Source organism: Bactrocera dorsalis, chromosome 3, assembly GCF_023373825.1.
Source record: "Bactrocera dorsalis isolate Fly_Bdor chromosome 3, ASM2337382v1, whole genome shotgun sequence".
NCBI lineage: Eukaryota > Metazoa > Arthropoda > Insecta > Diptera > Tephritidae > Bactrocera > Bactrocera dorsalis.
Genome location: NC_064305.1, coordinates 60113227 through 60130494, shown reverse-complemented (window position 1 = coordinate 60130494; position 17268 = coordinate 60113227). Strand labels below are relative to the sequence as shown.

Below are 17268 nucleotides of genomic sequence, written 5' to 3'. Positions count from 1 at the left end.
AACTGAAGTTTATAGAAAGTTCCTGGTATAACTCTGCCCTAAAACTCTCCATGAAGCTTTGACTCGTCCGTAAAGAAGCTCACAGCCCCGCACCTCCAGCGCCAACTTCTCGCAGGTATTTGAAAAGAGAAAATATCATAAATAAACAAAAGAACCTAACTCTTTCGAGTTTGGGAAGATTTTAATATTTTTGCTTTGAAAATTCTCTTTTCTCTTTCTTCACTATTGTTTGTAGGATTTTGTACGAACAAAATTACTTCTATTAGAGAATCTTATACGCCAGTAATTTCGATACATGCAGTAGTTTACATGCTTTGGTAGTAGGTGTGGGCGTATAAGACTCTCCTATCGTTCTTAAATGATCTTAAGAACGCTCTCCCTCAGCCCTTGTTAGCAAATTATTGTCAATCTTGCCAATTCAATGTTACTGTAACTATTCACAAGGAAGATTTAGTAAATTCTCCATCTCTTTACTTGAAAGGAGCCTAATTCACTTCACATGAGCCATCCAATGCAGACACATCTGTAAACATGAAGTATATTTTCGACCTTTGATATATAAAATATAAGGTGTGTTCTGTTTTAGACATGTGATTTTCAATGGGGTAATCAACGCGACTCAAATCATACAAGTTTATTACTACTATTTTATTTGTCTTCTTGTGGATAAAGCGCAGTCTTAGAGCCGCCGAGCTGCTGTAGAGCAAAGCATCGAAAAAGTCCCTAAAAAGTCCTTCCGCCATTGCGCACAAGAATTGTAGCGGTGCCTGTCCACATGGCAGATTTTGCTGAAGGAGCTTTGTGTGCAAGCTTACTAATTCTAACTCGTGTAAGAATCGAAATCGAACGATTATTAAAAGCGTCCCACGTTCGGTGAATGATAATCCACAAGCCATTGTTGAGACGCCGTCACACCCGCAAAGGGTCGCTGTTTTGTGTGCTCTATTAAAAGAGGGAATTATTGCTCCATATTTCTTCAAAAATAAAGCCGACCATATGTTACAGTCTGTGGAGAACGTTTTAGAGCCGAAATTTATGACTTTTTTGTGCCTGAATTGAAGAAGTTGGATGTGAACGACTTTGGTTACAACAAGATGGTGCTCTAAGCCATACAACCAACGGAACGGTTAACTTATTGAAGTAAGCTGCTGGTGAACGCATTATCTCGCATCGTGGGCGTGTGGTGTCGGCTTTCAGATCGAGCGAGTTAACACCACAGGATTATTTTTTGTGGGGTTATGTGAAGCCGCTGATATACGCAGATAAGTCCGAGAATACGAATATTCGTTGCGTTATTCCTCACATACAAACCCAGCTGCTTCCGAAGTGGTCGAAAATTGGGCCTGTTGACTGGAAATTATTCGAGTTTTCCGAGGTGGTTACTTCTCCGAAATCAATTTTAAAACCTAGCAGCAAATCCTTATCATTATGCTTAACTCTACGCCATAACATTAATATATAAGATGTTTAAAAAAAAACACCCTTTACAATCTCAGTGGTCGCATTATATTTCCTTTATTCACAAACTTGACACTTAGTGGCATACAAAAACAACTCTCATTTCGTTCGTTCGGCACTAAATCCGAATTCATCAATGATAGCGATTCCTTAGGTAAAAGAGAAAACATTTAAGCGCTTCTAATAGCTGTGGGAAAATAGAATCATTGAAGAATTGTATCAAATCCAATCATTCAGTCAAAAATTTGTTGATTCCGCGAAATCCAAAACAAACAAATCGCTTATAAAATAAATTCACCTCATAAAAACCGGCAGACATAAACACATGAATGAGGATAGAAATAGCAATTGAAGTAGAAATAGAAATAGCAATAGAAAAGAGGGTTTATGGCTAAACGTGTCGATTTGAAGCATAGGCAAATTCCATTTACGGCCAACGCAATCGAAATGTTCCTGAATCGCTTGTTAATAAATTATCACGCTAATACTTTTGTTTGGCTGTGTGTGTATATAGATTTGTTGCGTATATTTAGCATTTGCATATTTATAGCGTCTACTTTTGCACTCTGTGAGTTTCTGCGAGATGAATGGCAGTCGCGCGTGGGAATTAATGACCGCGCATGCACGCTTGTTTACGCTCGCCAAGCGCCGCGGCGACTTCTTCGACTGCAAAATCCATAAGTGATTTGTTTATTGATATTTATGAATCAGTTGGTTGTTGCTTTTGCTATTGTCAGTATTTTTGTATCTACTGCTAATGAACACATATCTCACACTTGAATTGGGAGCACGACACTGAACAAGACGACATTTGCTCACCGGAAGTACGATTGCTTCCCGAGTAAACGGTTTTTTTGCCACCATAGTAGTTATTTGGACTTAAAATTGTTATTTTTTTATTCTCTCTAATTGGTACAAATATTGAGTGGATTCAATATTACGATTGCTTCTAACTGCTGAAATTAATTGAGTTAGATGAAATAGCGCTAGGTTTTTTTTAGATGAGTGATGAAAAATCAGATAAAGCCACAACCATCTTCTAAAAAAAGGTTACGCTTAAATCGAAAAGTGAGACAACTCTCTAAACAAAATTTCATTCTTCAATTTCTGGGATATCCCACAATCGGCGAGAACTACTGTGGGATAGGCGTCCTCAACATCGAATACACCGTCAACAAACTGGTCAGACCTTATCAGTGTGGCTTCAGAACTCCAATATTAACAACTGACAGGAAATTCACCATGCACCAAATCTTGGAAAATACCCATGAAAAGAGGATCGACACACGCCATTTCTTCGTAGAATTTAAAGCTGCTTTTGGCAACGGCGAATACCACAGTCGATGGAACGATGTGCTGTACGAGATAACGACGAAATTAACATAGTTCAGCGAATTAAGAGATAGCGGCTACGATGGCTGGGTCATGTCGTCCGAATGGATGAAAACACTCCAGCTCTGAGAATATTCGACGCAGTACCCGCTAGGGGAAGCAGAAGAAGATGAAGATCTTCAAAAGCGAAAAGAAAGAAAGACTGGCACGCTGCTGTAAACTCGACTATAACAGCGTAAGCCTATAAAAAAAGGAGAGCGGGACATTGACCACTTTTAGGCGAAATTTCATAACTAGGTAACAGCTCGACTGATTTCAACATGTTATTGACATCCCATGAAGATATTGGAAAAAACTTAAACAAAATGCCTCCAAAGTATGCCATCTCTTATCCCAATGTGGGTGAAATCGATCCATAACCTTTCCGATCAGCTACCGAATATGAGAACCTCAAGGAGTATGACGGGCTTTATACCAAAAACCTAGTTAATCTGAAAAATATCTTCTTTGGTACTTTTTCGTCCAGTAGAAGTAAAGTAGCTTGTTTCTCGACACTCTCCACTACTACCCTGCCCTACTTTAAAACAGGGTTTAGATAGTGCAGCGATACCATGCTTTGCAGTGCGTAATTTTTATTCAAAGGGAATTCCAGAGGGGATTTTGGAGATTAGTAAACATGTTTGCCGAATCTGGCACTACCGCAAGAAAACCGGATCAGTGAGATCCGTAACTTCGTGTTCAAAAAACAATCGTGGCTCTTGCCTCTTCAGGCAAATCCAGGAACTTCGACTCGCAAGTTAACGGCGCAACTTGGAGTTAGCAGACAGTAATTACAACGGATAATTCATACCGACTTAAGCCTGTTTCCGTACGGAAACGGTGTAACAGTATCTGTCAATGGGCACTGTTATTTAAAAATGTTGAAGGAGTTTTTTTTACCCGATGAAGATGTAGTCCTTTTAAATAACGTTTGGTGCCAGCAAGATGGAGCAAATACACACATAGCCAGACCGGTTATTGCGGAGCTCCAACGAAAATTTGAAAACAAATTAATATGAAAAAACTTCACTTTTTTTGGTCCCAAATTAATCAACTGATTAAAAAAAGTTATTATTAGTAAAAAGCGGGGCGTTATCTTCTATAAGATGTTCTTACAAAACTTATTCTTCTTCTTCTTTACTGGCGTAGACACCGCTTACGCGATTATAGCCGAGTCAACAACAGCGCGCCAATCGTTTCTTCTCTTCGCTACGTGGCGCCAATTGGATATTCCAAGCGAAGCCAGGTCCTTCTCCACTTGGTCCTTCCACCGGAGTGGAGGTCTTCCTCTTCCTCTGCTTCCCGCGGCGGGTACTGCGTCGAATACTTTCAGAGCTGGAGTGTTTTCATCCATCCGGACAACATGACCTAGCCAGCGTAGCCGCTGTCTTTTAATTCGCTGAACTATGTCGATGTCGTCGTATATCTCGTACAGCTCATCGTTCCATCGGATGCGGTATTCGCCGTGGCCAACGCGCAAAGGACCATAAATCTTCCGCAGAACTTTTCTCTCGAAAACTCGCAACGTCGACTCATCGGTTGTTGTCATCGTCCAAGCCTCTGCACCATATAGCAGGACGGGAATTATGAGCGACTTATAGAGTTTGGTTTTTGTTCGTCGAGAGAGGACTTTACTTTTCAATTTCCTACTCAGTCCGAAGTAGCACCTGTTGGCAAGAGTAATCCTGCGTTGGATTTCTAGGCTGACATTGTTGGTGGTGTTAATGCTGGTTCCTAAATAGACGAAATTATCTACAACTTCAAAGTTATGACTGTCAACAGTGACGTGAGTGCCAAGTCGCGAGTGCGACGACTGTTTGTTTGATGACAGGAGATATTTCGTCTTGCCCTCGTTCACTGCCAGACCCATTTGCGTTGCTTCCTTGTTCAGTCTGGAGAAAGCAGAACTAACGGCGCGGGTGTTGAGACCGATGATATCAATATCATCGGCATACGCCAGCAGCTGTACACTCTTATAAAAGATTGTACCTGCTCGGTTCAGTTCTGCAGCTCTAATAATTTTCTCCAGCAGCAGATTGAAAAAGTCGCACGATAGGGAGTCGCCTTGTCTGAAACCTCGTTTGGTATCGAACGGCTCGGAGAGGTCCTTCCCGATCCTGACGGAGCTTTTGGTCCCGCTCAACGTCAGTTTACACAGCCGTATTACTTTTGCGGGGATACCAAATTCAGACATTGCGGCATAAAGGCAGCTCCTTTTCGTGCTATCGAAAGCAGCTTTGAAATCGACGAATAGGTGGTGAGTGTCGATTCTCCTTTCACGGGTCTTTTCCAAGATTTGGCGCATGGTGAATATCTGGTCGGTTGTTGATTTTCCAGGTCTGAAGCCACACTGATAAGGTCCAATCAGTTTGTTGACGGTGGGCTTTAATCTTTCACACAATACGCTCGATAGAACCTTGTACGCGATGTTGAGGAGGCTAATCCCACGGTAGTTGGCGCAGATTGTGGGGTCTCCTTTTTTATGGATTGGGCATAGCACACTTAAATTCCAATCGTTGGGCATGCTCTCATCCGACCATATTTTGCAAAGAAGCTGATGCATGCTCCTTATCAGTTCTTCGCCGCCGTGTTTGAATAGCTCGGCCGGCAATCCGTCTGCCCCTGCCGCTTTGTTGTTCTTCAGGCGGGCAACTGCTATTCGAACTTCGTCATGGTCGGGCAATGGAACGTCTGCTCCATCGTCATCGATTGGGGTATCGGGTTCGCCTTCTCCTGGTGCTATGTGTTCACTGCCATTCAGCAGGCTGGAGAAGTGTTCCCTCCATAATCTAAGTATGCTCTGGGCATCGGTGGCTAGATCACCTTTGGGGGTTCTACAGGAGTATGCTCCGGTCTTGAAACCTTCTGTAAGTCGCCGCATTTTTTTCGTAGAATTTTCGAGCATTACCCCTGTCGGCCAGCTTATCAAGCTGTTCGTACTCACGCATTTCGGCCTCTTTCTTCTTCTGTCTGCAAATGCGTCTCGCTTCCCTCTTCAACTCTCGGTATCTATCCCATCCCGCACGTGTTGTGGTCGATCGTAACGTTGCGAGGTAGGCAGCCTGTTTTCTCTCCGCTGCGACACGGCACTCCTCATCGTACCAGCTGTTCTTTTGCACTTTCTGAAAACCAATGGTTTCGGTTGCAGCTGTACGTAAGGAGTTGAAATGCCGTCCCACAGTTCCCTTATACCGAGTTGTTGACGAGTGCTCTCAGAGAGCAGGAGTGCAAGCCGAGTAGAAAATCGTTCGGCTGTCTGTTGTGATTGCAGCTTCTCGACGTCGAACCTTCCTTGTGTTTGTTGGCGTGCGTTTTTTGCTGCACAGAGGCGGGTGCGAATCTTGGCTGCAACAAGATAGTGGTCCGAGTCGATGTTAGGACCTCGGAGCGCACGCACATCTAAAACACTGGAGACGTGTCTTCCGTCTATCACAACATGATCGATCTGGTTGGTGGTTTTTCGATCCGGAGACAGCCAGGTAGCTTGATGTATCTTCTTATGCTGGAATCTAGTACTACAGATAACCATATTTCGGGCCCCGGCGAAGTCGATCAGCCTCAACCCATTTGGGGATGTTTCCTCGTGGAGGCTGAATTTACCGACCGTAGTGCCAAAGATACCTTCTTTGCCCATCCTGGCGTTGAAGTCGCCAAGCACGATTTTGACATCGTGGCGGGGGCATCTCTCATAAGTGCGCTCCAAGCACTCATAAAAAGCATCTTTGGTCACATCGTCCTTCTCTTCCGTCGGGGCGTGGGCGCAAATCAGCGATATGTTGAAGAACCTCGCTTTGATGCGGATTGTGGCTAGACGTTCATTCTCCGGAGTGAATGATAGTACTCGGCGACGGAGTCTCTCTCCCACCACGAATCCAACACCAAACTTGCGCTCCTTTATATGGCCACTGTAGTAAATGTCACAAGGACCTACTCGTCTCTGTCCTTGTCCCGTCCATCGCATTTCTTGGACGGCGGTGATGTCAGCCTTTATCTTTCCGAGGACATCTACCAGCTGGGCAGCGGCACCTTCCCAATTAAGGGACCGGACATTCCAGGTGCATGCCCTCAAATCATAGTCCTTATTTCGTTTGCCATGGTCGTCATCAAAAGGGGGGTCTCTCATCCGAGGCTGTGTTTGCTTTTTCATTGGGGGTGTTTTTTTACGTGGCGGGTCCCAAACCCAGCGCACAACCCTATGCAGGGGATGTTTCGCCTTCTCACGTTAGCTCGCCTTCAAACGGATGTTCTTAGGCTACCCAGAGGATACTTGGTCAAAGACCGGAAGTCGTGAGCTGCTTGAGTCATATGTAAAAGAATCGTTTCTGGCCACTCCCAAGTGAATGGCGATCAGAGAACTTTCCTCACTTGCGTGAACTTCTACACATGACTCCATCCTCCCAAAAAACAAACAAAACTTATTGGTCGTATTATTTTGGATAAACTGAAGTTAGGTGACAAAAATGGGTGAAATCGGGCGTTGGGAGCCAGCTAAGAAATTTCAAGCACACTTTCGTTAATACCAAGAGCAGACCGTACTTTACTCCCAATTAACATTTGTTACTCGTATATAAAAACCTTTTTTTATGAAGTTAAACGGACATATTGTCTTGATCCCTATGTTCAGCGTCAACAATTACAGAAATCAATCCAAACCTTTGACCAGTCCCCATACAAGTTCCAAAGTAAACAGGTCTTTAAAAAAAAAACAGAACAAATGATTTTTTCGGCAAGATCAATTCATTTTATTCAAATAGTCTCCTTATACTTCAATACAGATTTTTTGCTCGGTCCAAAAGCATGTCGAACGAGTGTTTTAGCTCGTTGGCCGGTATGGCCGCCAGTATGCCGGGACAAGCCTTTTGAATGGTCTCTACGTCTGCATAACCTTTCCTTTCATGGGCAAATGCATTTTTCCGAAAATGAAAAAGTCGCACGGTGTCATATCAGGTGAATACGGGGAGTGGTTATTGGTTAAAAAGTGATATTTCGTCAAATAATCGTCCTTCCAATGTTGGATTCTGAGCAATGTTTGGTCGGCAGTAAGTTTGTGTGGAACAAACCATGCACATCCCTTTCGTAAGCCCAAACGTTCGTTCGAAATGCGATAAATCGTTGTTTTGGAGATTTTCAATTCCATTTCCATGAATTTCAATGATGATTTCGGCTGATTTTTAATGAATTCACGCAAAGATTCGATGGAATTTCCGGTTATCACGGATTTTGATTGGCCCACATGTTGATCGTCATTTATGTCCTCACGACCACTTTAAAAACGTTGAAACCACTAGTGTACCTGCCACGGGATAGGCAATCATCGCCATAAACTTGTTTCATCAATTGAAACGTTTCGGTAAAACCAACTTACCAATTTTAAAACAGAATTTAATGTTGGCTCTTTGTTCGAAGCTCATTTTCGCACCGATAACACAAACATACTGGCACTTAAAACGCAATAACTTCACTTCCAATCTATGAAATGTCATGAAATTCTCATTGAACAATCGACATATAGATGGCACCACCCCTAAAAAGTCCTGTTTACTTTGGAACTCACCTTGTATACCCACTATAATAAAATCCGTCCCCCTGTTTGACACTTGCTTCAATATGTCGTGCTTTGGAGTGAGTTTCTTTTGCAGATAGATATACGAGTATATACTACAAGATTAATTTAGTCTGTGACTTATAATACAAGTCGATAAGATACAAATTTTATTGTAATACATACACGGTTTCGTCGAACAATAAATATTGAGCACTTTCGCAAGATTGCCAAAACCAATTTGTGTCCAAATCTGAAGGTTACAAGAGTATGAAATATTCGGTTACAACCGAACTTAGTCCCTCCTTACTTATTACTTTTCTTACTCTGTTGTCATGCCTTGGTTTAACCTCATAATATATCGATCTTATTCCAACTTACAGCCGGCGCCTGCTGGCGTTCGTCACAAAGTAATGGCAAGTGCAGCGAGATTTACTTGAGGAACAGCACCAAATCCGAGTGTTGCCGCTATCCGGAGCTTTTCTACACGGATCGTGATGTTACCGATGTAGAGTTCTTCTTCACAACAACCGTTGGTGATGGAATGACTTGCTCACCTTGTGCGCGTAAGTAACCAAGCTTTATAAGAGCTTTTCTCGGACTATTATCCTCTTTTAGATCTACATATCGTCACCTGAAATGCAAAATAACGTATCATCAAAAAATTTGAAATTGAGTGTCTTATTGATTACGCTTCACTAATTCAAATTATATACATAATATTAAATATGTTCAACATTTTCTGGTTCTGCGGTCATATATAAACCAGTTTTAACCAATATTAATATTTTGTTTCACTCATGTTCCATTTTATTCCGTGTTTCATTCATGCCACTGTAAATTTCTGAAAATGTTGTTACGTTAATTTGCATTTCAGGTGACGATATACTCGTTGAGTTGTACTATTTTATAATTATGCAAAAACTGTTTTCTTTTTTACCGTTTCTTTTAAATATAGTTAGCTGCAAGAGCATGCAATGCGGTTGGAATAAGAAGTGTGTCAAGCGCAAGGGCCGTCCAAAGTGTGTCTGCGCACCAGAGTGTGGAGCGGCCAAGCGACACAAGCAACGGGGCCCGGCGAAGATTTACCGTGGACACGAACCACACAACGAGCAGTTGCGAATGAATAGGCATATCATCGCTGGCGCATTCGGTGCCGGTGCTGCGGGTGAAGAAGCCGTTGAAGGCGACAGCGCTGCCGCATTCTTCAACGAAGGCAAGTCGCCACGCGACATACGTAGTTTAAGTAGCGAAATTACAAATGTTAATTTAGGTGTTGAACACCAAATGCAAATACAAAATCAAAATCAAAACCAAAGAAAACTGATTATAATGCAAAGTCAAAGCCAACAGAAGCCTCAGTTAAGTAGACGTGTAGAGAAACCGGGAAGACTTTTAATAACGGCCAATGTCGAACATGACACAGAGAAACCCGTCCAACAGCGTATACAGATTATTAGTAATGTAAGAATGAATAGCCGAAAACATCACAACCACTTTAGTCGCGACGCTTTCGATGATGAATTCAACGACGAAGAGGATGATGACGAAATTAACGAAGACGACAACGACGAGGACAACGATAATGATGATGATGACGATGCTTTTGTTGTTGCGAATAATGACGACGATGATGATTTGGATGATTGGTTGGATGACGTCGTTGGCGCAGAATCGACGGGCAATCATCGGCGTAGTAGCGATGATTCAACAAGAACACCACCGTTGGAGTCACGAAGAACCTACCATTTGCCGTCTAGACATAAGGCAAATAAAAATTCAAATCACAACAAGAAGCGGAGACAACATGAAAATGAAATGGAGCTCAGCAAGCGCCAGCAGGAGAATAGCAGCAACAACAATTTCGCCATAATAAAACGTTTTCAACCGGCAGCAGCATCCAGCACATCAAATGCCAGACGGCTCGAGAACGCTCCAAATCACGAGGAGGTGTTGCCATCAGCAGGCGATACGGTGAATATTAATAGTGCCAGCAAAGGCAATGGCAACGGCAACAACAATAACAATTACAACAGCAATAAAGGCAAAGGTAAGCACAACATTGACGGCGGCAGACAACGTGAACGTCATCACCATCAACAACGCAAACGCAAACATCAGAAGCAACAACTACAACAACAACAACAACATCAGAGTAGCCATCAGCACAATCACCGCTCACATAAAAAGCACAAGAAGCTAAAGGATCACAATGCTAACAACAATGACAACAATGTGCGCACGCGCACCTCGTCTGCAACATCCTCGTTGGCCGCGCACAACGATAACATACCGATGGCAACGGCGGCAACAACAACAATAACAACACAAACGCCCATAGTATCAACAACAATGGAGTGGCAGACAACAGCTGCTACCACTCCCGTAAATTCCATGTCGCCGTCTGATGATCGTCGTTTATTAAATCACGGAAGTCATATTGCAAAATCATCGCCGTCGTCGGCAGTGAAAAAGCAAAAAACCGGCGCATCGTCTGAGGCGTTTTTCGGTGCTGATGCTGTTGGTGTTGGTGCTGGCGATGGAGGTGTTGCCGCTGACGTTGGCAAATCATCTCTTAATTCAGATGACTCGACACTACTGGATGGCATATACGATGATTTCAATGTCTACGGATTCCCGAATCGCCAATTTGAAGTAGCGGTGAGTTTCACCTGAATCATTCCTTCTCCTTTTCCTCTTACTATTTTTGTATTTGGTTCTCTAATGGATTTTTAGTTGCGGCTACAATGTTGTAGTTCTTTGCTTATTTTCGTGGAGCCCGCAAGTTTGTATTCGAACACCACTGGTTCACAGGCTTAATCGATAAACTCGGCTTTATCGATGGATTTATCATACATAGCCACTGGGGGATCCACGTGACTGTTTGGGCATCAAAATCCCATTCGAAATCGAAGAATTTAATTCAAATATAGAAGAATTTATGAAATAAAAGCAATTTTCAAAATATGATGGTCAGCAAATTCCCTCCCCCCAGAAAGAAATTCTGAATCCGCTACTGCCCATAGCTTTCTAACTTAGTCGAGCAAACCTTCATTTTACACTTTTTTTTATTAGATTGTTTGATCTAGAAAAACTTCTACTCTGAAGTCTAAATCCAACTTCATAGATTAGGTTAGGTTCGGTCGTAGGGTTGATCCTCATCAGTAAATTTCACTTGAACAGCTGTTGGTACTTTATGTTACCCACAAGCTTCTAAAAGTGGATCGTTTTGAGCTCACCACCAAGCGATTAATTTCTATTCAATAAATTTGCCGAAAGTATGTCATCTAAGTAATTGTGGTAAACCTGTGACCTTGAAATTTCCTTTTTTCTTTTTTCGGCATCCCTCCCCTCTCCATTGATATATGTACCATCGCTCTAGCTTGTTTAGTTCGTCTGCTGCGTCTAGTTGAAAAAAGCTCGCATGAGCAAGTCGAAGGTGAAAACGTTGATTATTGCCTTTTTTGATAGCCGTGGTATCGTCCACAAAGAATTCGTTCCACCGGGGAAAACTGTGAATCAAGTCTACTATTACCAAGTACTCGAAAGATTGTGAAAACGAGGCAACAGGGTTCGCCAGACATGGCTCATAACTGGATCCTTCATCACGACAACGCGCCGTGTCACACCGCCCTCAGCGTGTCCCAGTATTTGGACTCTAAAGGGATCGCCGTGTTGCAACAGCCGCCTTATTCGCCCGACATGTACCCCTGTGACTTTTTTTTTTGAAAGTGGTCGGTGGTCAAAGGAACCCATTATGAGTCGATTACGGACATGACGAGGGTACTTGCGGACATCATAGTCGAAGCGTTCCAGAAATGTTACGAAGCATGGAACACGCGCTGGAATCGCTGTATAGCTGCCCAAGGGGACTACTTTGAAGGGGATGGCAGAGTTGTAGAATAATTTTCAAATATACGGTTTTTATGGAATCAGTCTCATTACTTAATTGTCATACCTCGTAGAGTGATTCGATTTACAGGGAGCTAAAAAAACAGAAAAGTCGCGAGTGCTAAAAATCGGGTAGACTTTTTTTCTAAAAAATCGGATATGCGCGAAATGTTCTATTGATTATACTGAACAACTTTGCCTAAGAGACTATGGGTCTGTGACCATTTTCGAAACAACGATTTTTTAAGAAGTTTAAAATTCTGGATAATCGGTTGTATGGGGATGATCTATCTGTCCGATTCCAAAAATATTCAATAGATTGTCAAAATGCACTTATGTATTAAGTTTTATTTGGATATCCAAAAAACTGGGGATTAAATTTTTCCTCAAAAACTTCGCTAGCTTGAAACGGGTTTAGACCCATTGTTTTAGACCCACAGTCTCTTAGGAAAAGTTATTCAGTATAATCAGTATAAACTTTATCATGTCAGGAATGCTAATAGAAAGCTGTGGTTAGTTTCACTGACACTATTAGAACCATAATTTTTCTGAAATAGATCCAATCCTAACCAAATTACTTAAAATAAGTCGTTTAAATAAATCAAGCTTATTTGTCAAGCTCTCTTAAGTCTAGCCAACTTACTAACACGTTTAGTAGACCTACATAGTTAATAATATGACAACTCTAATTAAAAAAGACTTACAAGGATTTCCAGAGCTTTCGAACGATCTCTTTTGTTGATTTCATTGAAAAACACTAAAAGTGGCATGCGTCACTGGTGTGAATTGCAAATGATATAATCATTCTAATATACCTTATTATCAGTTTTATATGCAACAGTATTACAAAAATTGCATTCTAAATAATTGAATTATATTTTTCGAACATGTTTTCAATAGGTAGAAAATTTCCATGGCCCACATCCGGTTTGTGGTACAGATGGTCGCACTTACAACACGGAATGTCAATTGAAGAAACGCGCCTGCCGCACCAACAATCCAACGCTGGCTGTAGCATATCGAGGACATTGTCGAAGTGAGTATCTTTTTTTAATTTTTAATTATTACAAAACAAGAAAACGTTTAATAATTTATCGGAAAAATATATTCGCACCGAGTTTATTCGAGATGCGATAAATACTAAACAGCACAGTTTTCCTCGCCTTTATCACGACATAACTGACATTTTAAGTTTGCGCATGTTTCTCGTGACTTTGTACTAAACAGTTATTGCTCCAGGCCAGCGTTATGCTCTTATAGAGAGCTTTGTTCCATGAGTTAAATTCCTCTGCGTATGGCAATCTATGAATCTTTCGATGTATGTGGTCTGACGTTGTCCACACGTTTCAATTCCTCTCCTATTGACTGAGACTGATTGCTTCGGACGATCCAATTGTTAGCGGCACAAGTACGATTTAAGAGTTTGGCCGTAAGGAAGCGGCTCATAGCAGATAACTCTCTGACAATCCCAAACACATAACAAAGCCTTTCTAACTTATCTTTCTATCTCCGGACCATACAACCGCAGATACGGATTACTAAAGCCAACTATTGGAAAAACAAATTATTTTCAGTCGACCTATTCACAAATTTCGATCATTTTATATGAGTAAAATTTATTTTTTTGTGGTACCGATTCTTTAAACTAATTGAAAATCGATTTATATACCAAATATCAGTCACGAAAGATATTAGCGACCTATTTATTTGGTCCGAAAAAGCACGTCAGTAATCTCTACTTGAAGCTAGTTGGTGAGTTTTAAATTTTGCAGAATCATCTAAGGCATGAAAGCAATGCTCGTTTAACCGAATATTGTTTTCCTTAGGCAGCTTTTGATTTCTAAGCTATGGCGGCAAGGCCCAAAAAGCTGTAAAGTATGATTTATGAACGAAGAAAATATTCAAACTTTCTATTAATGCATCTTAAAGCAACATTAGAGACGAACAACTTGAAAACTTATCGATTCAAACGGGGTTAGATCTCCTAAAAAACGGCGATCGGCCTGCTAAACTACGGTTAAATTCAGTTAACGTAGAATCGGTTGTCGTGAGAGTCTTGTTAACCGCCAGCATGACTTTTGTCAAGTGCACAGCACCAACACAGCATTTAGCGCCATAGACGCTCAGATAGTTCATGGCCTCAAACAAAAACCACACTGCGAGAGGACGATCCTCGTAGCGTTGTACTTGTCAAAACCTCTGACACAGTCTGGACTATAAACCATAATGACTTCGGGCAATGAAATCGATAATATGTGCTCAAAACTAAACGGCTATCTCTCCGACCTTTCTCACTTCCTCGCTGCACGGAGCCTAACACTCTCATCCACTAAATCCATAGCGACCATATATATAGTACAATACATTAATACGAGGGCTAATATATATATTTCTGGCCTAGTAATGAAAATAGGCATATTTATCAACGAAAATGGTTTTTTTTTCGTTGGGTTTGGCTCGTCTTGGAAGACCCACACGGTCGATTGCTGTTTTGTTTCGGGCTCATACGCATGGATCCATGATTCGTCACCTGTGACACCCAATCCACACGAGCCTTTTTCTGAGCAATTGTCAAATTGTGCGGGATCCAACGAGAACAAACCTTTTTTACGGCCAGGTGTTCATGCAATATCGAATGTATGCTGGTGGGAGAAATGCATAGGCATGCTTCTATCGTTGTACCAGTTTTTCACAGTGCTATAGGATGGTGCTTCATAGCCATACAAAGGTTTTAGTTCATCGATGCACTCTTGTCGTGATAATCCACGTCGAAAGTTGTGAAAAATTATCGCACGAAAATGTTCACGAGTTAATTCCTTTTTTTGGCCGAGATGAATTTTTTAATTCCCTGTAAATAAAACAATTCACAATTAAATGACAAAACGTTCTGAGTGATGTTATGCTAAAAAATGTCAAACTTTCCAATGGAAATGTCAGATTGCACCTTGCCTAGTCCAGAAATATATATAGCAGCCTACGTATTACAGTCGGTGGCGTTAAAATTCCGACTGTCAATAACCTTAAGATTGTAGGTGTGACATCAGGCAGCCTGTGCTTCTTCATTTCTCATACAATTATTGCCAAAGTACAAAGCCGCAAAAAATCCTCAAGCTGCCAGCCGGCGGCACATGGCAAAAACCATCGAAACGTTGTTAGCAACATACAAGGCAAACGGCCTGAACTACGCTGCTTCAATATGGTCGCCTGGATGCTGTGAAACACAGACGAGTAAGCTTCACACATGGCAGATCACTGCTCTCGGAACTATTATGGAATCCCTCTTGAAGTCTATTCTCTCTCTCAGTGAATGACGTACTTGGAGTCAAATAACTACCCACTATTTTGAAGAAAAGGACAAATACGAGTAGTACTACAAAGATGGTATCGAAAAGTCGGAGGGTCGCTATAATCAGTGAAGGGAACTATTGTAAATAACCAAACACGAATTTTGTCAAAAAAACTATGTTTACTTTGGTAAGGCATGGACTTTTCAATTGGCCAGTTAATCCTTATTTATCTATCAATATACAATATGTACCTACCATATATGAAAATCGTTTACGATCGGCGACGCACGAAGTGCGAGACATGCTCTGGCCATGCACCTGGCATTAACACTTGACATCGCGGCAAGGCTGACGGGAATCAAAGAAAAAAGAGCTAATAAATTTAATATCGTCGTTGATTACATAAAAATACAAAAAAAGCAACAAAAAACATTTTATGTGTGTGTGTGTTAGTGCCGGTAATCGTTGCCCGCTCGGCTAGCTGGCCATGCATTTGCATATGTTTATGCAGCAGGAAGCCATCCGGACGACGGCCAGAGTGCGCTCAAATCGGTAATAAAGATAATCCGAGCCGAGTCTGTAATTTTCCGATGGCAAAATACTTGTTGCACTCTGATTGAATCTGAAAGCGACGCAACGCGTTTCGAGCGCTTGGCAACCGTACATTTACGATGGCAACAGCAAATGCAAGCAGCATTTAACGCGTGCCTAAAATGCTGCAGCAACAATTTAACAACGACAATAACAACACAGCAAGCAACAGTTGGCAATTTTTGCTATTGTTGTTGCTGTTATTATTATTGCCGCCACAACTAATGACGCTGACGCTGACTATTGCCACGAGCCATGGCCAAAAAATAAAACACATCAGCAGCAACATGAACAACGACACCAACAACGCTACTTGTGAACACTGTCGCCAGCTCGACCAATCGACCAACTGGCAACAGAAATCGGCCAAAGATTGCAACAACAAATCGCGATTGCCACTTGTGGCTTGTCGAACGTCCGTCCGTGGTCGTCGCCCGCTCGTCGCTGGTCGGTTGTCGGTTGTCTGCGATGCGTAAAATAATTTCATGAAAAATTATATTGCAATTTTGTTGGTGTCACAGATGGCGCCAAGGCGTTGCCGCTTCGCTGCAATGTTCAATGATAAATTTGACAGTTTATTAGTTGCAAACGAGTGATTCGCTGGTTATACTAGTTGTTCATGTTGCTATTGTTTGTTAACTATTCGCCATCTGCATTCAATTGGCGCTAATGTTGTTGTAATATGATTCAATTTGGTTCGATGGCTGCTTGAGCATGGCAAAACAAATTAAAAGCAAAACCTGTGTGCCTATTTTTAGAACTCACTTTCAAGCGCAATTTGTTGTTGCTGAATCTGCAGTTGGTTACTTATTGCCTTCAAATATTTTCGTAAGTCGCACAAACTAACATACATACAAGTACAGTTGTTTCGAGCACTTAGAGTTGCTGAACATTTTATTTAAGCCCCAAAGGTTTGAGAATTTTAGTTGTATCATACCAGTTAAGTCTGGAGTGAACTCAAGACTAGCGAAGGCATTTCTAGACTCCTCGAGCTCGTCTCGGAAATTGGGAAGTTAACTATCGAATTAAAGATTAAGATTTGGGGGCATGCACCTGGAATATCCGGTCACTCAATTGAGATAGCTCAGCTAGTTAATGTGCTCGTAAGTGTAAAGGCTGACATCATCG

General features: G+C 41.7%; 1 protein-coding gene across 3 annotated transcripts in view; it reads left to right on the top strand.

The window, feature by feature from the left end:
* The window catches only part of LOC105221944 (uncharacterized), an 87704-nt gene that overhangs the window by 41796 nt on the left and 28640 nt on the right, over positions 1-17268 (top strand). For all 3 annotated transcript variants that reach the window (XM_049451710.1, XM_029548604.2, XM_049451709.1), the window contains exons 4-6: positions 8755-8937; positions 9330-11032; positions 13163-13298. In XM_049451710.1, coding sequence (XP_049307667.1) covers positions 8755-8937; positions 9330-11032; positions 13163-13298 — 2022 coding nt within the window. The remainder of the gene's footprint in view (positions 1-8754; positions 8938-9329; positions 11033-13162; positions 13299-17268) is intronic.